This window comes from Hippocampus zosterae, chromosome 3 (genome assembly GCF_025434085.1).
Source record: "Hippocampus zosterae strain Florida chromosome 3, ASM2543408v3, whole genome shotgun sequence".
NCBI lineage: Eukaryota > Metazoa > Chordata > Actinopteri > Syngnathiformes > Syngnathidae > Hippocampus > Hippocampus zosterae.
This window is the reverse complement of record NC_067453.1, coordinates 5,956,435-5,978,708: the sequence shown is the minus strand read 5'-3', so window position 1 is coordinate 5,978,708 and position 22,274 is coordinate 5,956,435. Positions and strand designations below refer to the sequence as shown.

At 43.3% G+C, this 22,274-nt stretch overlaps 1 protein-coding gene across 3 annotated transcripts in view; it reads left to right on the top strand.

The window, feature by feature from the left end:
• Positions 1–22,274, top strand: part of edc4 (enhancer of mRNA decapping 4) — a 41,578-nt gene extending 19,304 nt beyond the window's left edge. Inside the window, exons 14-30 of one of the 3 annotated variants that reach the window (XM_052060808.1) lie at positions 331–419; positions 670–851; positions 2,092–2,162; positions 2,807–2,915; positions 3,018–3,313; positions 5,507–5,731; positions 9,902–10,003; positions 10,159–10,233; positions 10,313–10,349; positions 11,686–11,833; positions 12,058–12,210; positions 12,667–12,782; positions 12,896–13,061; positions 16,128–16,314; positions 18,166–18,385; positions 20,007–20,170; positions 21,518–22,274. In XM_052060808.1, coding sequence (XP_051916768.1) covers positions 331–419; positions 670–851; positions 2,092–2,162; positions 2,807–2,915; positions 3,018–3,313; positions 5,507–5,731; positions 9,902–10,003; positions 10,159–10,233; positions 10,313–10,349; positions 11,686–11,833; positions 12,058–12,210; positions 12,667–12,782; positions 12,896–13,061; positions 16,128–16,314; positions 18,166–18,385; positions 20,007–20,170; positions 21,518–21,701 — 2,524 coding nt within the window. In that variant the 3' untranslated portion in view covers positions 21,702–22,274. Of the gene's footprint in view, positions 1–330; positions 420–669; positions 852–2,091; positions 2,163–2,806; positions 2,916–3,017; positions 3,314–5,506; positions 5,732–9,901; positions 10,004–10,068; positions 10,234–10,312; positions 10,350–11,685; positions 11,834–12,057; positions 12,211–12,666; positions 12,783–12,895; positions 13,062–16,127; positions 16,315–18,165; positions 18,386–20,006; positions 20,171–21,517 lie in introns of all 3 variants that reach the window. The other 2 variants (XM_052060807.1, XM_052060809.1) reach the window with 2 other exon arrangements.

Sequence of the window (22,274 nt, the reverse complement as noted above, 5' to 3'; positions counted from 1 at the left end):
TGATCACATTGTAGTATTTGTTCAATTAAGTTCAAGTTAAAAATTCTGATCCAGTTCATTCAATAATATTTAAAAAGTGTTAGTCTGTGCCCTCCTCAAGGGTTCTTATGCAGGAATATGGAACATACTTTTCATCTCAGCAGCAGGCTATTTCTTGGGTGGTGGCTTGTTCTATCCAAGGTGGTCTTGGGGCTTTTGGCCATTAAAACCTCACTGAAATAATTTTTAAAATGCTGTACAGCTGTATATTACAAAATGAATGTTACATATATTAACCTATATACTGTATTTTTATAGTCAATATTTGACATTAATAATTTCTGATTTTAGGAGTCTGCAGGATGTTCAAATCTGGTTCCAGCCTAATGCGGGCTCCAACTCTCCAGGCCTGCTCCATTCTGATCCTCTAGATGGTTTTGGTTGGTTTACGTTTTTCCACTATTATTAATCAATTGTTTTATTGTATGCACAACAGGTCCAGTAGTTGTTGTCTCCTTTAACTTTCACCCTGTAATATCAGAGCAAGATAATTTATCAAAACGTGTGTGTGTGTGTGTGTGTGTGTGTGTGTGTGTGTGTGTGTGTGTGTGTGTGTGTGTGCGAGAGATAGATTTGATTTGATTTCAGTTTTTAATTTTTACTCTACGGATTATGTCACGTTTCTAACAGGGTTCTCAGCCCATCTGACAGACCAGAGTTCTGACAAGGACTCAGGGAGTGGCTCGCAGACCGACCTGAGCAACATAGCATCACTTCCTGAACCGACTGACTTCCTGTCGAATATTGCAAATGGCAATGGGCAAATGCCAAAATTGATGACTCCCGATGCCTTCATGACATTAAGCACTTCGGTATCAAGCTTTTAAAATCATGTTTGTTTTCTCGTTTGGTCCCTGACACACTTTATTATACGGGTGCTCTGATCAGGGTTTCATGCTGCCGATTTCAATACTGATCATTCATGAGAAAGATCTTCCGATCACTCCCGATTAGGAGACCTCTGATACCGATTATATGGACTAGCTGTGAATGTTGTCTATTTATGGGGAGTGCTATTGACTATGTAATCTGGGGAAAAAAAGAACCCCAAAAATCACTTAATTTAAACAAAACCTGCTAGAACAATGCAATAACTCTTCAGCCAAAAGGATAATGGAAAAAAACTGAAGTTTATTAGCTTTTACACAATCTTTAACAGATTGAAATAATCAGATGGCTACAATTTATTGGAGTTGTTAAATAATTATAAACAACAAATACTTGACAATCAGTCCTCAAATTGATAAGAATTGTCCAAATCCTCTGATCTCAGCATTTCAAATGTAAAATGTGATGATTTCTGTCGTCCTTCGTGAATTTTTTGATTATTTCTGTATGTAATCAAACTGAGACATTTGCAAATACTGCTTCTATTTTTGAAAACCGTGATTTTTTCCGATTTTATGACATGTTATGGACCAAACCAGTAATGTAATCATAATCACTTTATGGAAGAAATAAGTCAGTTTAATCTACTGTGATACAAAAATCATTTACAGCCATAGCGTGAATAACCTGTAATTGATCTAGAGTTGACCTTTAATCTTAGAAATGTTGCACGTTGTTTTAATCAGTTCCTAAAAAGGATCTCTTCAGTTTCAAAATCATTGCTGAGTAATTTGTACCTCGTGTGAGATTATTAGATTTTGTTTATTTTATTTTGCTTACCAGTAATCATTATACAATGCAAAATAAATGGCAATAAACGGTAAACAGTAATCGGTGAAAAAAATATTTTGCAATACGTGTTAATGCAAAATAACTGACCAAATTATATAATTAGCCATTTAAAAAGATTTAGTAGCGACAGCCGTAATTGTTAGCAAGCATTGTGGAAAGATTCCTTTTCATAAAGATGATGAAATTTAGAGAATGACATACACAGTTCAAACATTGGTATACAATCTCTTCAGCAATATTCATTAAACCAGATTTTTCTGATAATAGTCAATATTTACTCACTTTAAAATGGCCTGATTGTACCATTCACACATACGTTGAGACATTGCATCAACCTATGCAAATATGCTTTATTTTTGGTATACTCTTCAGGTGCCAGCATCTCCTGGCAGTAGTGCCAGTAGTCTGACAATTGTGACAGCAATCAGCGACTCGGCCAATAGGTGAGTTTTTCTATTGGCGATCATAATGATGATGATACTGATGGGTATTTATTTAGACTCTGTAAAGCTCCTATCCCACTGAGTGATGAACAATTACAAGCGTTTTCAAAGGCAGCAAATATTGCATTCACCTCAGAGTTCATCTTTTGTTTTTTGTTTTTTAATAAGGTCGCAAACATTTCCCAAACGTTTGCCAGATGTTCACATGTACTCTACTTGTCGCAAGGAAACTTGAAATTTTCAAATTTTCCTTCCGGCAATTAAAAAAAACTGTTGGAGAACATCTGCGACCTTGAACAAACCCTGATAAACTCCGACGTGAGTTTTTCTGCCTTCGCAAACAGTTGCAACTGTTCACTCCTCAGTGGGATAGGGGCTTAAGGCATTTACCATCTTGTGTTCTTAAGCATGCGATCACATCAAAACCCCAGTTTGAGAGGCATTCAATTTTGTTTTTGCAGTATGATTAACAATTTGATAATGTAGATGTGTTTTTGGATTGTACATGTAACAAGACAAAGGTGGCCTATCGTACAAAATCAGCAGGTTCTTTTCTCACCATGTTCTCACAGTGTACAAAGAACTATCCTTCAAATGTACTCATAAATACGAGGGAACATTGGTATGATTTTTGTTTTTGGCAGAACCTCTGATGACATTATTCAGAGTCCCAGCCGGGCAGATAACAGTTTGTCACTTCCGGTTTCCAGTAGCAGTCCAAGACCTGCTTCCACTGGACTGGAGACCATACAGGTATGAGTGGACACTGCCAGCCACTCTTAAATCTGAAGATGTGGTCCAATATGACCAAAATTTGCAGTCTCCGTCTCTCTCTCTCTCTCTCTCTCTTTCCAGACGGTGGCATCCCCTAGCACTTCAGTTGTGCTGGAAAGCCCTCAGGTTCTTGATTCTCAACTCATGCCACCACTTGCCTCCCCAACTAGGGCCCGCTCCCCTGATGTTATCTCCTCAGCCTCCACAGTCATGTCCCAGGACATTCCAGAGATTGCATCCCAGACCCTGCAGCTTCAGCGTGGTCTTGTGTCCACCTTGGACTCTTTACCTTTGTCTGCTCTTCAAGCTGACAGTATGGCCTCTGCTGCTTCTGCCCTTCACTTGCTCACTTCACCACGCTCAGCTAACAGCAACAGGTACCACAGGGAAGTAAAATGTATGCTGTTCTTGAAAGGAAATTGTTGTGTTCTATAATGTAAGTTACATTTTGTAATACGGTAAGTATTCTCTAGTAAGGAATCATATTTGCGTTGTCCAATCTTTCCTTACAACGGAATTTACTTATTTGGGATACGATTATGGTACATGTCCGTTATGAACATGCAAGTATGTGAACAAAACCCATGTGTAACAACACAAGCAATGAAATACAAAAATATATGCGCCAAACACTGTTTATAACATAAAGGCTGCAGTATACAGTACAGGTATATGAACAAAATACCGTAGCACAAACTTAGGACTATTTGCTACAAAATGAGACTAGTAGTAGACCTGGTGGCATTTCTTTCCATTCACTCACTGTCTCTAACTTGACCTCCCCTCGATCGCCATCAAGACAACGTTGCTCAGCTGACATCGTGCAACGAACTTTTAAAGCCAGCCACAGGATGCTTTCAAGTCCTCAATGCCCATAGTTAGCACAATGGAACTCGCTTTCTCTCTAATTAGCGGTTCAGTTAGCGAAAGTTTTTTAGCAAGATAACAGGTAAAGCATTCCCTGAAACGTTTGTTTACTCGACTGTCCATTGAGCCACACGAAACTTACTCTGAGCAACTAATCTGATGCATTCCACTCTCTCTTCCACGGTCATTACTGTTCCTCTTCGTTTGGATGGCACGATCAACAGGACGCGAATGTAGATGAACAAAATAAAAAAATCGTTCACTATTCAAGTAAAACTCATGCTAATAGAGTCACTTACATATCGCCGTTTTGGAGCCGATGAGAGTAAATAGCGGAGAGTTATTCCGTAGTACCGAGTGGGACTTGTGTTTGCGCCACTGCGGGCTTCGGGGTTCTGGGTACTGGAGCTTCCGTTGTTATGAATCGATTGTTATTGTAATATCGTAGTCGAAATTTTAATGGATAGGGTTTTTTTTCGGGTGAGGGAATTTCCTGTTTGGGGAGGGGAGTTATTTTTTGATAACATGTACAGCAGGGGTGTCCAAACTTTTTGCCAAGGGGGCCAGATTTTATGTGGTAAAATGTCGGGGGGCCGACCTTGGCTGACATTCTTTACATTGAACAACAATATTGTTCAACAAATTTTAGTAAGCCAGTCTGTTTCACATTTCCATTTTTATTTTAATTTCAACAATCTTAAGAATTTCTTTTGGTTCATTTGAAACAGGTATATCACATGCAACTGCTTATTCACTTGACTTTTTCTTAAACAGAAGTCTCCTGAGTGCAAATTGATTGATTTGAAACATAAAATGTACCACCAGGACTTTTCAATAGTCACAAAACCTTTGACTCGAACAACAGGGAAATGAACAAGCAATACACATATCCACAACTGCAAGGATCATTTGAAATATGACATATCAGTCAATATTAACACGGAGTGATGTCTTGTTACCTCGTGAGTGATGCCCTCTCGTGTCTAAATGCTATTACTCATTTAGTGAATGCTATTACTCATTTAGCCACTAGAGGGAAGCGGTACTCTATGAAACATCACTCACCAGTCTACGAGACCTCAGTCAATGCAACACGTGTTCCATTGCGCCCAACCTGCGGGCCAGACGGCACTGATTTTATGACAGGGGCCGAGGGCCGGATGAAATTCGACCGCGGGCCGGATTTGGCCCCCGGGCAGGACTTTGGACATGCCTGATGTACAGTATTCACATTTTTTACATTGCACAATATTTTTAACCACATACAGATGGTTTTGGGGCATGAACTGATGAATTGCAATTCTATGCATTTCAGTGGTAAACATGACCTTGCTGTAAATGTTTTGGGTTACAAACAGGGACACGGAACAAAGGTTTGTAACCCGAGGTTCTGCTGTGCTCAAATAGGGTCTCTTGATTACAGTAATGTGTAATTGAGCTACTGAGAACGAGACAGGGCCAACAACAGTCATCTTTTTTTTTTTTTAAGTGCATAAAGCTAATAGAGAAAAGGCATACAGTTGTGCTAATGAATTTATATTCCCCGAGGTACACGGGACTCTTGATGTCTGCAGCCATTAAACTTTCAATAACTTTCCTGCAAAAACTTAATTGTCCTACAGTACTCTAGTTCTCAGTGACTAATTTCGTTCATGATCCTTTTACATACTTTATTTATTTGACCTTACTTCCTTTTTTTACAGCCTGTTGCCCCTTGAGCTTGGATGTGTAGATGGTCCTGTTGGAGGGTCTCTAGAGTTGGAGCCCAGACTTAGCCAAACGCCATCTCTCCTGGAGACTGCTTTGTCTCAGGATAACCCTGTTTTAGCAGGAGGTTCTACAGAGAATACCATAAACCACACCTCTTGGCCAGCTGCTCCCGACATCACCAGGGAAACCAGGAATCGAGAAAATAGTCTTGGAGACTGGTAATAACAATATCTGACATGCATCCATCCAGTCATCTATCCATTCTCTGAAGCCATGGCATGACTGTCCATCCATCCATCCATCCATCTTCTACCGCTTATCCGGGGCCGGGTCGCGGGGGCAACAGCTTTAGCAGGGAAGCCCAGACATCCCTCTCCCTAGCTACTTCTTCCAGCTCTCCCCGGGGGATCCCGAGTCGTTCCCAGGCCAGCTGGGTGACATAGTCTCTCCAGCGTGTCCTGGGTCTTCCTCTGGGTCTCCTCCCGGTGGGACATGACCGGAACACCTCACCGGGGAGGCGCTCAGGAGGCTTCCGAATCAGATGCCCAAGCCACCTCATCTGGCTCCTCTCGATGTGGAGGAGAAGCGGCTCGAATCTGAGCCCCTCCCGGATGACTGAGCTTCTCACCTTATCTCTAAGGGAGAGCCCGGACACCCTGCGGAGAAAACTCATTTCAGCCGCTTGTATCCGGGATCTCGTTCTTTCGGTCACGACCCATAGTTCGTGACCATAGGTGAGGGTTGGGACGTAGATCGACCGGTAAATTGAGAGCTTCGCCTTTTGGCTCAGCTGCTTCTTCACCACGACAGACCGATACAACGTCCGCATCACAGCAGACGCTGCACCGATCCGCCTGTCGATCTCCCGCTCCCTCCTACCCCCACTCGTGAACAAGACCCCAAGATACTTGAACTCCTCCACTTGGGGTAAGATCTCCTCCCCGACCCGGAGGGGGCACGCCACCCTTTTCCGACTGAGGACCATGGTTTCAGATTTGGAGGTGCTGATTTTCATCCCAACCGCTTCACACTCGGCTGCGAAACGCTCCAGTGAGAGTTGGAGAGCCCCGTTTGAAGGAGCCAACAGCACCACATCATCTGCAAAAAGCAGGGATGAAATACTGAGGCCCCCAAAACGGACCCCCTCAACGCTTCGGCTGCGCCTAGAAATTCTGTCCATAAAGGTTATGAACAGAATCGGCGACAAAGGGCAGCCTTGGCGGAGTCCTACCTCCACTGGAAACGATTCCGACTTACTGCCGGCAATGCGAACCAAACTCTGACATCGGTGGTATAGTGACCGAACAGCTCGTATCAGGGGGTTCGGTACCCCATACCCACGAAGCACCCCCCATAGAACTCCCCGAGGGACACGGTCAAACGCCTTCTCCAAGTCCACAAAACACATGTAGACTGGTTGGGTGAATTCCCACATACCCTCGAGGACCCTGCTAAGGGTGTAGAGCTGGTCCACTGTTCCACGGCCGTGACGAAAACCACACTGCTCCTCCTCAATCTGAGGCTCGACTTCCTGACGGACCCTCCTCTCCAGCACCCCTGAATAGACCTTACCAGGGAGGCTGAGGAGTGTGATCCCTCTGTAGTTGGATCACATCCTCCGGTCCCCCTTTTTAAAAAGAGGGACTACCACCCCGGTCTGCCAATCCAGAGGCACTCTCCCTGTTGTCCACGCGATGTTGCAGAGGCGTGTCAACCAGGACAGCCCCACAACATCCAGAGCCTTGAGGAACTCCGGGCGGATCTCATCCACCCCTGGGGCCTTTCCACCGAGGAGCTTTTTAACCGCATCGGTGACTTCAACCACAGAGATAGGAGAGCCCACCTCAGAGTCCCCGGGCTCTGCTTCCTCCAAGGAAGACGTGTTGGTGGAGTTGAGGAGGTCTTCGAAGTACTCTGCCCACCGGTTCACAACGTCCCGAGTCGAAGTCAGCAGCACCCCATCCCCACTGTACACGGTGTTAGTGGTGCACTGCTTCCCCCTCCTGAGACGTCAGATGGTGGACCAGAATTTCCTCGAAGCCGTCCGGAAGTCGGCTTCCATGGCCTCACCGAACTCTTCCCACGCTCGGGTTTTTGCCTCGGCGACCACCGAAGCCGCGGCCCGCTTGGCCAATCGATACCCGTCAGCTGCCTCTGGGGTCCCACAGGCCATAAAGGCTCGATAGGACTCCTTCTTCAGCTTGACGGCATCCCTTACTGCTGGTGTCCACCAGCGAGTACGGGGGTTGCCGCCACGACAGGCACCAACCACCTTACGGCCACAACTCGGATTGGCCGCCTCAACAATAGAGGCACGGAACACGGTCCACTCGGGCTCAATGTCCCCCGCCTCCCCCAGAACATGGGAAAAGCTCTGTCGGAGGTGGGAGTTGAAACTCCTTCTGACAGGGGATTCCGCCAGACGCTCGCAACAAACCCTCACTATACGTTTGGGTCTGCCAGGACGGACTGGCATCTTCCCCCACCATCGGAGCCTACTCACCACCAGGTGGTGATCAGTTGACAGCTCCGCCCCTCTCTTCACCCGAGTGTCCAGAACATGCGGCCGCAAATCCGATGATACAACTACAAAGTCGATCATCGAACTGCGACCTAGGGTGTCCTGGTGCCAAGTGCACATATGGACACCCTTATGTTTGAACAAGGTGTTCAATCCGTGACGAGCACAGAAGTCCAATAACAAAACACCACTCGGGTTCAGATCGGGGGGGCCGTTCCTCCCAATCACGCCCCTCCAGGTCTCACTGTCATTGCCCACGTGAGCATTGAAGTCCCCCAGCAGAACAATGGAGTCCCCAGCAGGAGTACTCTCCAGCACACCCTCCAAGGACTCCAAAAAGGGTGGGTATGCTGAGCTGCCGTTTGGTGCATATGCACAAACAACAGTCAGGACCCGTCCCCCCACCCGCAGGCGGAGGGAGGCAACCCTCTCGTCTACCTGTGTGAACCCCAATGTACAGGCACTGAGCCGGGGGGCAATGAGTATGCCCACACCTGCTCTGCGCCTCTCACCGTGAGCAACTCCAGAGTGGAAGAGAGTCCAACCCCCCTCGAGAGAACTGGTACCAGAACCCAGGCTGTGTGTGGAGGCAAGTCCGACTATATCCAGTCGGAAATTCTCTGCCTCACACACCAGCTCGGGCTCCTTCCCTGCCAGAGAGGTGACATTCCATGTCCCAAGAGCTAGCTTCTGCAGCCGAGGATCGGACCGCCAGGGTCCCCGCCTTTGGCTGCCGCCCAGCTCACATTGCACCCGACCCCTTTGGCCCCTCTCATGGGTGGTGAGCCCATGGGAAGGGGGACCCACGTTGCCTCTTCGGGCTGTGCCCGGCCGGGCCCCATGGATGTAGGCCCGGCCACCAGGCGCTTGCCAACGAGCCCCACCTCCAGGCCTGGCTCCAGAGGGGGGCCCCGGTGACCCGCGTCCGGGCAAGGGAAACCTTGGTCCATATATTTTGCTCATCATTAGGGGTCTTTGAGCCGTGCTTTGTCTGGCCCCTCACCTAGAACCTGTTTGCCATGGGTGACCCTGCCAGGGGCATAAAGCCCCAGACAACTTAGCTTCTAGGATCATTGGGACACACAAACCCCTCCACCACGGTAAGGTGACGACTCACGGAGGGGATGGCATGACTGTGAGCAACAATATCACAGTATTCAATTTCAAGCCCTAAAATTTTATATATACTGTACATGTATAGCTAAGTAACCCGTAACCCCCCCCCCCCCCCCTCCGCACCACCACACACACACACACACAATCTATTATATTTTTGAACAAAGTTGACAATATTTGGTACATTAAGAAACATTGTACCATGCTAAGTTTATATAAGTAAATGTTACTATTCTTCTTCTGTTTTAATTGTTGGTAAGTCAGTGTCCCATTTATTTTCAGAACAGTTCACTAGCTACCGTAATTTTCGATTACAAAGCGTAGCTGATGAAAAGCCGCAATAGCTAAATTTTGCCATAAAAACAAATATGTACATATATTTTCTGCTTTGCTTCATTCGCCGCAGGTCTCCACATTATAACATGGGATTTTTGCAAAGAAACTCACACAGATGCATTTTTTTGAAAAGTCTAAATACCATTAACGACGACGTACTTGGCGAGTTACACATCTGTGCTCCAATTTGTAGCTTTCTAGCGCTATATGATCATTTTGGCATTAACCATGGAGGATTCCGTGGAGTGAAAATTAGTACGGTACTCAAAACCTGTTTATGATCAAATGCATTGGATATTCAATAGCAGAGCCAAATAATGCATGCCATCAACAGCAAGGTGTCTGTTATTACTGTGTACCTTTGTCTACTGGTGGTTTATCTCAATACGAGTGTGGATTTGCACCCGTGTCACAGCTCAAGGGATGATTCAAATGACAGACTCCTGAGTTCACCCTACGCATGTCGGTCATATTGCCTCTCACAGAATGACAGCCAGGATCTTGGTGCTGAGCAGAGGTAACATACATGCACTTGTTGATGCTGATACACAGGGACATTCTTCTTTTATTTTCAACACACAGTCCCTCATTATTTGGATTTAGTGACCCTGAGGATGAGGTTGCGGGTTCAGCATCATCTTCTGCAATTTGTGGCGCACGTTCCTCTCACAGAATACCAGTTAAAGACTGGAAAACCTCACCTAGGGCCTCACCAAAGCTGAAGAGAAAGACCAAAAAAGACGAGAGGTGTGTTGACGTTTCTCGTTAATGTGAAAATTTAGAAATTGTGAACAGATAAGCAAACTTCATTCTTCTTTCTCAATAGAGAATCACCTCAGTTGAGACATTTGGACTCCGGTCAGGTAAAGTATTCCAAACAAGTAAAAGTGTGAAAGAAAAGTCCAGATGTTTTGTTTTTATGTTGTGACAAACCTTTTAGTAGCAGTGTTTATACTTGTTGTTATACTTGTATTTCAATTAGAAAGAAACCTTACGCCCGAACTGAATGAACATAATCTATACAAAAACCCCAATGGGAATGAACATAAGCCATTTCATTGTGATCCAATTCAATCAGAAGTCATGTATATACAGTAGTTTAATTGGAAAAACCCTGTCTGCGCATACTCCGTCTTGACAGAAATGTGAAGTGATAGAAATTTTTACACACTTGAAAATTGCAACTTCCAACCAGAGCTGGTCTGGTCATACTCGTTTGAACTACTTGTAACTTTTCCTGTGATGTTTGCATAAACGGGTTCTCTTATATGCAGTCCACATACTTCAACAAAAACAATACTTGACCATATTTAGAATGTTTTTTTGTACTAATGGATGAACTAGTGGGAACAGTGGCAGCAAATCGGAGAGGTGGCCAAGTGTATCTAGCGTAGCCGCCTCTCTGAGTTGCTCGTCATCGCCGTAACCCTCGGATGTCCGAAGCCCTCCGGTGACTCCCCCGGTGGCTGGAGAACATCTGCATTGTGGTCAAGACCACCGGAAAGTTCCACAGAACGACCCTTGCCCTCCTTTTGGTGACCTGGAGACCTCTCATTCATTTGAATGGTGAGGTCACTCATTCAAATTAATCAACCTCGTGAGGTGCGCACTGCTGGCTAACATTTTTACCACCAGCTTCACTATTTCATTCATTACTACATATTGCTGGTGTCAGGCAAAAACCTGCTTTAGCTAATAGTCGTACGCTTAAAACCAGGAAATTTTGTGGATTTTATGGCTACATTGCTCAAATAAACTGCTACATCTATTGGCCAATCTGATGAACAATGACATCACAGCCCTCCTCCACTTGCATTCTAGCCACACATTCGAAGAGGTCTTGAGGAACTGTTCCATTTTGATAACAGTCCCTAAAAAGTGTAATGGAAAAGTGACAACACCAGGCTGTTTCAGGCTGGAACCGATACAATAGAAAAGGACCTCTATAAGGACCTTCTGATTAAATGTAATGGAACATGTTAAAGACAGATTGAAATAGGTAAACAGTTGACCTTCAGTTGGAATAATTTCAACCGGAAAGACAAAAAAAGTTTGCATGTAAACCCGCCTAGTCTTTCTACATGTGCACCAAGTTTGTGAATTGAATGAAGTCAGGACAAGTCATTCTGAAATCCTGACTTAAACCTTAATTTTTAAGTAACAATTTTTTTTCTTGTGCTTTGTTCATGCCCTCCGCAGATGAATACAGATGTGCAGCACGATTTGTTGATGTTTCTCCGAGGCCAACAGAGAGAGTTAACTGAACTACGTGGACAAATTGAAGCCATGCAAAGCTCTATTATGGCCCAAGTAGAGCGTGCATTGACTAACCATCAGGAACAAGAACGTATCCTTCATATCTAGTGAGACTGGAACTTGTCATGCTAGGAAAACATTAGTTTGACATAGTTTGACGAAAAGGTTGTAGTTTCTCCATAAATGTTATCTTTAAAAAATGATCTGTATTTTGAAGGTGCAACTACCAACCAATCTGACATAGTGCCCAATCTTGTCTCAATTATGACACATACACATCGTCTTCTTGTGAACTTTAACTTTCAATGACCTCAGAGTGCAGACTAGAGCGGGTTCTGGGAGAGAGTCTGAATCAGCAGCATCATCAGAAACAACTCAACCAGCAGCTGAGCCAGACCCTTTGCAATTCCCTAACAAACAAAATGGACAAAATCCTTCGAGAGGAGATGAAGAAAACTGTTCCGCCAAGTAAAGAAAAACACAAACAAATAATGGATACAAATGTTTCAAAAAGATGTACCCTTGACAAATGATCATGTCTGTAAATGTGACAATTCTTAGAAGATGGTTGAGATACAACAATTTTATTTAGCCGGCAAAGAGATCGTTTTCATATCATTAACTTTATTTATTTTTTTCAACCTTTGAGTCTCATCCCAAGTGTTTTCTCTCCCTACCTCCAATTACCAGTTATGATTAGTCTTGTTCTTTATTTCTTTTCTCCCAAATTTAGCCCTCCAACCCCCATTCAAATCTTATCTCAACGTAAATTTAGAATAACCACAATTCAAGTGGTGCTTAGTAGGGAAAACTTAGGACTAAGATGGACTTGATTTTTGGTCGCTTTACTGTGTAATAAGGTGATTGAAGGCCTGTGTGCGTGTGTCTTTTTCCCCTTTTTTTTTTCTTTTTAAACCTGTTTAGCCATTTCGAAGAGTCTGGAGCCGGTGACATCTCAACTGAGCAACACTATTTCTTCTAAACTGACCTCTGTAGAGGTTACCCTGAAGGACAATGTCAGTAAGGTTGTCAAATCCAAGGTAGGTGTCTGGGCTTCACCATCATTCATTGTATGACTGTCCGTGGTCTAAGATCTATATTGCCCTGCTCCATTTAGGTCTTTGCTCACATTAAGCTCTTTCTTTGTTGCTAGAACACCACAGATGCAATTGGCCGAGCCGCCGCAGAAGCAATGCAAGGTCCTATTCAGGCCGCCTACAAAGATGCCTTCCAGAGCATTGTGCTGCCTGTTTTTGAGAGAGGCTGTCAGACCATGTTTCAGCAAATTAATGAAAGTTTCAAGCAAGGAACACAAGAATGTAAGTCTATTTTCATTGTTTGGAAATCAACATGGATATTGTTAAACTGCATACGTTCAAAATCATTTTAAATTAAGACATACCTCGTACAGCCCCTCGTGCTTCAAAATGCTTTGTGTTGTTTTCAGATGATTGGCATTCAAATTTGTTACAGGCAACTAGACTTTACACCAGGGGTGTCCAAACTTTTTGCCAAGGGGGCCAGATTTTATGTGGTAAAATGTCGGGGGGGCCGACCTTGGCTGACATTCTTTACATTGAACAACAATATTGTTCAACAAATTTTAGTAAGCCAGTCTGTTTCACATTTCCATTTTTATTTTTATTTCAACAATCTTAAGAATTTCTTTTGGTTCATTTGAAACAGGTATATCACATGCAACTGCTTATTCACTTGACTTTTTCTTAAACAGAAGTCTCCTGAGTGCAAATTGATTGATTTGAAACATAAAATGTATCACCATGACTTTTCAATAGTCACAAAACGTTTGACTCGAACAACAGGGAAATGAACAAGCAATACACATATCCACAACTGCAAGGATCATTAGAAATATAACATATCAGTCAATATAAACACGGAGTGATGTCTTGTTAACTCGTGAGTGATGCCCTCTAGTGTCTAAATGCTATTACTCATTTAGTGAATGCTATTACTCATTTAGCCACTAGAGGGAAGCAGTACTCTATGAAACATCACTCACCAGTCTACGAGACCTCAGTCAATGCAACAAGTGTTCCATTGCGCCCAACCTGCGGGCCAGACGGCACTGACTTTATGACAGGGGCCGAGGGCCGGATGAAATTCGACCGCGGGCCGGATTTGGCCCGCGGGCCGGACTTTGGACATGCCTGCTTTACACAGATTTGATCAGCTGGATCTGAGCGGCAGATTTTTCCATTGTAGGCACAGTCAGTGATAGTTTGTAATGTCAGAATTTGCCGATCGACCAATGACATAATTCATCAGCAAAATAAGACATTAGAGCAGGGGTGGGCAATTATTTTTTGCGTAGGGCCACATGAGAACCAGAAAATATTATGGAGGGCCGGATCAAAAGGGTGAAATAAATTTGACATAATATTAATTGGATTTCTTTATTTAAAAAGCAGTATTTTGCATTTTTTGGTACATTATTCCGTCGTATCAAACGGGATTTGCTTGACTTGGCGCTACTGCGGGCTTCCATATCGTCTCCCCCTTCCTCCCTATGCTCTGCAACTTCAAGTAACTGTGCCACCTGGGGTTGAAATGCCTGTCATTACAAGTCCAAATGAAATGAATGCAGTCGTGGACATCAAACCTTAATTGTGTACCAACCTTCGGCGGGCCGGATTAAAAAGACCAACGGGCCGGATTTAGCCCACGGGCCGTAGTTTGCCCACCTTTGCATTAGAGCAAACAACCTGTTCATTCCAGCGAAGTTCTGTGCTGCCATCGTTAATAATCTAATGTTTCTCAGCATAGTCGGCTTTTATTTCAGCTCAACATTTATTTCATTATTGGGGGCAAATATTTAGGGTTTAATTATGACAATTTTTTTCTCATCGCATTTCAGTGGGTGCTCCAAATTTTGACTGTTCGTGGTCCCGGCTGGGCCCAATTCCACATGAATAGCAGGAGTTGAACTTACAGTAAAGAAGTTGTTTTAATATATTGGAAAGGTTGGCTCTTCTTTTGAACGAATTCGTTATTGTTTTTGAGGTATTTTTTAAACTCATTAATCAGTGATCACCTCTAAAATTCTGATCATGCAATGCCAGAATGGGCAAATTAAATGCTGGAGGGGTCCACAATTGTTCATCAGTGCTAATGGGCAGTTACAGAGAGCAAAGGACGTACGAACTAGATGTGTGACAAAAATTCTATTTCAAATATGAACAAAATGTGCATTCTTTTTTATTTGAAAAAGTATTGAAAAATATCCAAATACTGTACTAATAACAAAATGTTGGTATGGTGACAACCCTACCTGAGTTCTGAGGTTGTGCTTTTTCACACCAGCAACGTCTTGAAAACTTCAGTAAAGTTGCTATTCTGCGTGAAGAAGGACAAATCCAATTTGTTGGCCATAAATGGGGAGTTTTAAAATTTTATAGATAAACGTGAACACAACTGACGGTTTACAATCTAGTGCGTAAACTTGACTATAACTTTGTGTGTGAAACTTTATCACTGCTGCTCTCTTTCAGCCAAGGACTGTTTCATTGGCGTGGAATTTATTTTTTGTTTAATGGGTGGTCATTTATTTTCCTGTTCAATCAAGAAACATCTTCATTTGTCCCTTGAGGTGAAATTCAGTTTGACACAAATGAACCGTGGTTCAGACTCACACAAAGCTCAGAAACAAACCATGTGAAGGTACTGTACATATGAGTCAGCACCTCAAGCATTTAGGGGGTTGATGCGTTCCGTAAGTAGAGGGATCTTGACAGAGTTGGAAACTGTTTGATGTCTGTAGCACCGAATCCTGATTTTTGGTCAGATGGGCAGGTGTTAGGAAAAGTACATTCCTCACACAGCAATCACTGCACCAGTGTTGGGGGGGAAAAAAGTATTTATCAATCGACACCGTCTTCTGTTCTTGAAATAAGTTTTCAAATGTATTTCACCTGTGCACTCAATCATATCTGAAAAGAACTTTATTCAACTCATGAGAACCAGATTTTCAACCAGTCGTAGAGTTGTAGTGAACACCTGCAAAAGCATAAAGGGAGAGAAAAGCTGCATTATGTTTCCATGGATGAAATACCATTTAGTCTTTTCAACGGAACATTAATTAATGTGGTGTATCAGCTTGTCTCCCAGGTTTTGCCTCTGCTGCGCCTAAAGGCATACATTTATGAGACTATTTGTGCAGATAGATTAAATGCGATTACCAGTCGGGAACTATCTCAGGCTGCAAGACATCACATGCTACTGTATCTCATACTCGCAGAAGTTATCTTTATTGTTACTACTTGTACAATGCTTAGGTCAATTTGATGACACCGTTTGTAGGGAACTGTTCTTGTCTTATTTACTTGTGTGAGGATTAGATCGAAGTTGTTGATCTTTCTCTGTAGACATACAGCAGCTCGAGGCCCATGCAAAAAGCAAAAAGCAGAGAGAGCAGGAAACGCGAGACCCCATGATTGACCAACTGCAACATATGTTGGACGGCTTCCAAAGCTCCACCGATCAACTGGCCAATAGCATCACAGCGAACATCCAGGCTGAGATCCAACATCAGATCCAGATGATGGTGGGAAAGTAAGTGAAATTGAATTGAAATTATAATTGTGTTGCCCTTGCAAGCATAGTCATTCTGCTGACATTATATATGCAATTTCTGTGAAAAAAAATATTGTCAGTCATTTCATTAGCAAAATTAGACCACAGTTGCCTGTTGTTCTGTTGTTTGTGTTCAGAATAATAAATTGGATTAAGACATTTAACCCTTTTATACTGCTTTTAAAAATGTCTGTCCACAAATAAAACAAAAACAACAATAATAATAATAATTAATAATACATTTTATTTGTGAGCGCCTTTCTAATCACTCAAGGACACCATACAACAGGGGTGCCCATTACGTTGATCCTGATCGACCGGTAGATCTAAGACGGGTCCGAAGTAGATCCGAGGAGTGTCTAGGAGAAAAAGAAACGAACAACCATTTTTGTGTCTTTGTACACGTTAGTAATATATTTTTTGTGTTAATGTACGCTGCACCCTAATCAACCCATCAGTCTCATTTTCACCCCAAAAAAATACAATTTTAAAAATAAAATAAAGCGGGTAAATCTTGAGCCTTCAGTGGCGCGTGATTATGTCACCGGAAGTTGGTTCTCATCATGGCATGCGTGCACGCGAGTGCCGGTCGGTAAAGGCGGACCCGGGAGGTTGGTGGATCGAAAAGTTGATCTTCGGTCCAATAAGTTTGGGCAACCCTGCCTTACAACAAGCAGTTAAAAACACAAATACAATGTTAAAAACAACATTAAATAAAACTCTCAGTGAGGAGGACAGAGGAGGAAGAACGAAGAGAGCGGATAGGTGTGGCAATGTGAATGAGGTCAGATGGGTATGGAGGGGCAAGGTTGTGGATAGCGTTAAAAGTAAGGAGCAGGATTTTATATTGAATGCGGTGTATAATGGGGGAGCCAGTGGAGATGTTGAAGGACAGGTGTAGTATGGTTTATGGATGGTGTGAGTGTGATAATGCGAGCAGCTTAATTTTGGACGAGCTGAAGCTTATGGTGGGAAACGAAACTAGAATTGAACCTACAAACCCAATTCCAATGAAGTCGGGACATTGTATTAAACATAATTGCAAATCATGTTCAATCTATATTTAATTGAATAGATCACAAAGACAAAGATATCAATGTTCGAACTGATAAACATTATTGTTTATCACAACTAATCATTAAATAAGAATGTTATGGCAGCAACACATTCCAAAGATGCTGGACAGGTGGCAAAAAATGCTCATGAAACACTTGTTTAGAATATCCCATGGGTGAAGAGGCTAACCGGGAACAGGTGGTTGCAACGATTGGATATAAAAAGAGCTTTCTTGAATTAATCGGTCATTCACAAGCAAAGGTGGGGCAAGATTCACCTCTTTGTCCACAACTGCATGAGAAAATAGTCAAACAGTTTAAGGACAATGTTTCTCAACGTACAATTGCATCGATTGTAGGGATTTCATCATCTATCGTCAACAATGTCATCAAAAGGTTCAGAGAATCTGGAGAAATCACTGCAGATAAGCGGCAAGGCCGAAAACCAACATTGAATGCTCCTGACCTTTGATCCCTTTGGCAGCATGGCAAAAAAATAAAAATAATAACCCAACAAAAAACTGCCATCAAGTTTCATCATTCAATATCTTGTATTTGTAGTGTATGAAATAAAAATTTAACATGATTTGAAAATCATTGTATTCTGTTTTTATTCAGGTTTTACAGAATGTCCCAACTTCATTGAAATTGGGTTTGTCGATTAATGGCATTATTTTTTTCCCCAAGTAAACCAAAGTGAACAGATGTTGCTCCCACTGAAATAGTGTATACTGTGATGTGGATCCCATCCCTCAACTGTTCTTTTCTTGTTCAGTTTGCAGGAGTCAATTCTTAGTCATGTACAGCGTATTGTCAAAGGTGAGGTGAGCCTGGCAATGAAGGAGCAGCAGGCAGTGGTCACCTCCAGCATTATGCAGGCAATGAGATCTGCAGCGGGGACTCCCGTCCCAACTGCACATCTAGACTATCAGACACAGCAATCTAACATCCTGCAGCTCCTTCAGCAAGGACAACTCAACCAGGCTTTCCAGCAGGTAACGCACATCATATTCACAGTGACAGCCACATTAACAAAATGTAACAAATTGTGCCTTTGTTAATTACGACCAAGTTTGGCCAAGGGCCAAATGTGCATTGTCCTTTGGAAGCGTTTCATCTATTTATCCATTTATCTATTTCTCAGTGAACAATAGGACAATTAGAATAAGAAAATATTTGTGCTGTGCAAGCGCAAAATTGCAACATTAAACGTAACCGCTGAGGTATTATTAACTTAAAAGTAATTACAGTTTTTGAAAGAAAAACTGAGGGAGGGGTCCCCCGTGGGACAGGTCCACGGCCATGGACCACTGCAGCTCCCACAAAGAAAAAGGGGGGAAAAATCTACACACTTGACAAGTCATTAGATATGCCGACAGCACCCACAAAGTGGCTTAAGGCCTTGAGTGTTTTCCAGTAAAACTACCAGAGCCATCACTTTGACAGTTTTCCAAACTTTGATGTGTTATTACGCTGCGTATATAGATTGACAATGCCCCTGGCCTCTTGGCTTTTCTTAATTCTGTATGCATTTCATTCCTGTGGTGCAGTTTTATGGTATTAACAACATACAAACGGTGATGAGGAGTCATTACTCCTTTAAACTACAGGGTGCCCATTAATTTGACAGCTTTGCTTCATCTTACGCACATTGCGCTGGGACGCCACCGCCGGGTTTCCATGGCAACTCGCGGCAGCATTAAGAGATGCTGCTGGTCATCATGATCGATTAAAAAAAAATCTTATAAAGTATATGAGGCATTATATCTGCTTCAAAATATTGACAAGTCTGAGGATGAATTTCCCGGCTGACACAGCCAGTCCGAGTAAAAAGAGTCCCCCTGCCCCGACCAGGAAGAGATGTGTTGCGTGTAGTAAAAAAGACTTATGTGATTCATGACCTTATGGGCAGTATATACCAGACATTCATTCATTCATTCATTCATCTTCCGAACCGCTTGATCCTCACTAGGGTCGCGGGGGGTGCTGGAGCCTATGCCAGCTGTCTTCGGGCAGTAGGCGGGGGACACCGTGAATCGGTTGGCAGCCAATCACAGGGCACACAGAGACGAACCATCCACGCTCACACTCACACCTAGGGACAATTTAGAGTGTTCAATCAGCCCGCCACGCATGTTTTTGGAATGTGGGAAGAAACCGGAGTACCCGGAGAAAACTCACGCAGGCCCGGGGAGAACATGCAAACTCCACACAGGGAGGCCGGACTGGAATCGACTGGTACCTCTGCACTGTGAAGCCGACGTGCTAACCACTGGACTACCGGGCTGCCTTATATACCAGACAGTCAAAATCTATAAAATAATGAGCTTATGTGGTGCTTATTGACATCATTCCTCTCCAAAATTCAACCTAACCATCCAGCAGGTTGGAAACGGTTGTTTGTTACCAATTTTTGTCCACTGTAATGTGGATGTAATTGTTCTTGTGATTTGAGTATTTGAAAAAAAAAAAAAAAAACAACACACTGTCGGAATACATTTTCTGACCATTTCTTGCAGAAATACGCCTGTGTATTGCATGGACAGAACTGGGATTGAGGGCATCAAAGATTCATGGAATGTTTTCATCTGAACAACCTTCTTACTCCCTTACCAGGCTCTGTCAGCAACAGATCTGAACTTGGTCTTGTACGTGTGCGAGACCATCGACTCTCAGCAGGTGTTTGGACAACAGCCGTGTCCTCTCAGCCAGCCTGTGCTGCTGTCACTCATACAGCAGCTCTCATCCAACCTCAACACTCGCTCTGAGCTGAAAATCAGGTAAGGCACAGAGACAATAGAGGAGCCATTGTTCAACGGTATTCATTCAAAAATTGCAAGGGAAAGCAAATAAATTGGATGATCATGCAATTCAAACTGGAGGATGGGGGGGGGGGTGCAAAAATACAAATGTCATCAACATCCACTTTGAAAATGAGCTGAATCGAATAGCCTCGGCTTGGGGCCATTGATAAGGAAAATGTTTTTGTCAATAAGTACTGTGACACCACATCATCATCTGCTGGACTTTTAAAGACATTTTTCCATTTGCACCTACAGTATTTTCAGTTGTCGGTGCTCGCGCAACCTGCCTGCTCTTGTTTCCATTTCCTTTCACAGAAACTCAGCCTGTTAATTTTTTAAATAAGTCACGGACAGGTTCATGCGGTGGCAAATTTTTCCCAAAGACATTCTTATGTCTTTTAACAGTCCAGACATTCAATCCCAGGTTACCCCCCCCCCCCCACCCAATATTACGGTAAAAGAAGGTCTGAAAATGTCAGTCACAGAATTTGTTCGTTGTATTTGATTACTTCACTTGAATATAAATTCACCTCTGTAATCTTTAAGATGTTAATGTCATTGGAATGACAACACAAACACATCCGACCCAATCTTGGAAAAGGTGGGCAACAACTACACACAGTGATGGAGCAGAATCTCAAATGCCCTCAAAATCTCGGCCCTTGTAGCTTTTGATTAGGCTCATCAGTGTTACACTTGCAATTGCCTTTTCTTTGCTTGGCTATCTGAACGCAGACATTTTTTTTTTCTCCTATAGGTAGTTAATATCTCTTCGGCGAGTGTCTACCTCAGCATCTTTATGTTCCCTTTACCTCTGAATGTGTGCATCTTCTCTTCACTTCTGCTGTTCTTGCAGTCAAACGATTCCCTTAGCCAAGCAATGTCTCTTTATAGCCCGGTGGTAGAGGTGAGACACCTCTCTGGTTTGCAGCTGGGCTACGGCCCCGTAGAGGAGGAGGGGGGTGTGGTTCATTATGAACTTTTATTAGCTCAGTCGAGTCGCTGCGCAGCCTTCTGTCCTGTGTAGCTTCCCGACTAGATCATTGCTGAAACGCTCCAGACAAATTGCAATAATACTTAGTGGACATCCATCATGTGGTCATTTAGATTTTAGAAAATTTGCAGTATTGACATTGAAGCTGAAGTGACTGAGGGTGTTCCAGACAGCCTATGGTGATGCCTTGTGTGCCATCTCGCGCTTGCAATTGCCTATAAATGTTATTTTGTGCCAGAATGCATGCATTCATTCATTCATTCATTTATTTTTAATCGGTGACCTGGCTGTCATTCTAATCCAAGTCTTCCTCTGGGTCCCATGTGTAGCTATTTGGAGGACGCATTGATGAATCTGGACCACGGTGATCCTCGAACAAGAGATCACATGGCCTCCGTGCTGACCCAGGTCAGACCGAAGTTCTTCGCATTCATGCAGCAGGACCCCCACAGCCCTCTTACCAAGAGAGCTCGGCGTCTCATGCTGATACTCCAAGGACTTGTCAACCACTAGTTTCATTCAAATCTCACTCAGAAGAAATGTTTTTTGAGCAAATGATGTTGAGTCGGTTTTTGTATGTCTTCACAACTGTAGAAGAGAACGTGACCCTTTCTAGCATTCAATGACAACGTCAGTCCAGTAAGTTTTTATTTTTTGGTGAGAAGACCGTTGATGGTGTTAGCGCTGCATCTGGGAAGATGAAAACAGTGGAACGTAGACACTATAGCAGCAGATGAACACGGAGTTACGAGTGGCTGGGGCTGAGGAGAATAACGGGCTTTTGCTGTTCTTCCTCCTTTTCCTTCATCCCTCATACAAGCCATGTGTCAAGTTTAGAAACAAATTAGCTTTCTTTCCAACCAGTGCAGATCTTGGGCTCACATGAAAGATTGTCAACTTTGACTCACATCAATTATTTTAATTTTTTTAGTTTACCAGATCAAAGTGTTCTGCAACTCCTTTGTGCAAGCGTGCATAAGACTTAAAGAATGTCCATCTCCGTGGCCGATGTTGCCAAACCATTGAGTTTTTGTCAATGACTTTTGTCCTCCAGCAAACCAGTCTCTAGAAAAGTTCAGGACTTGA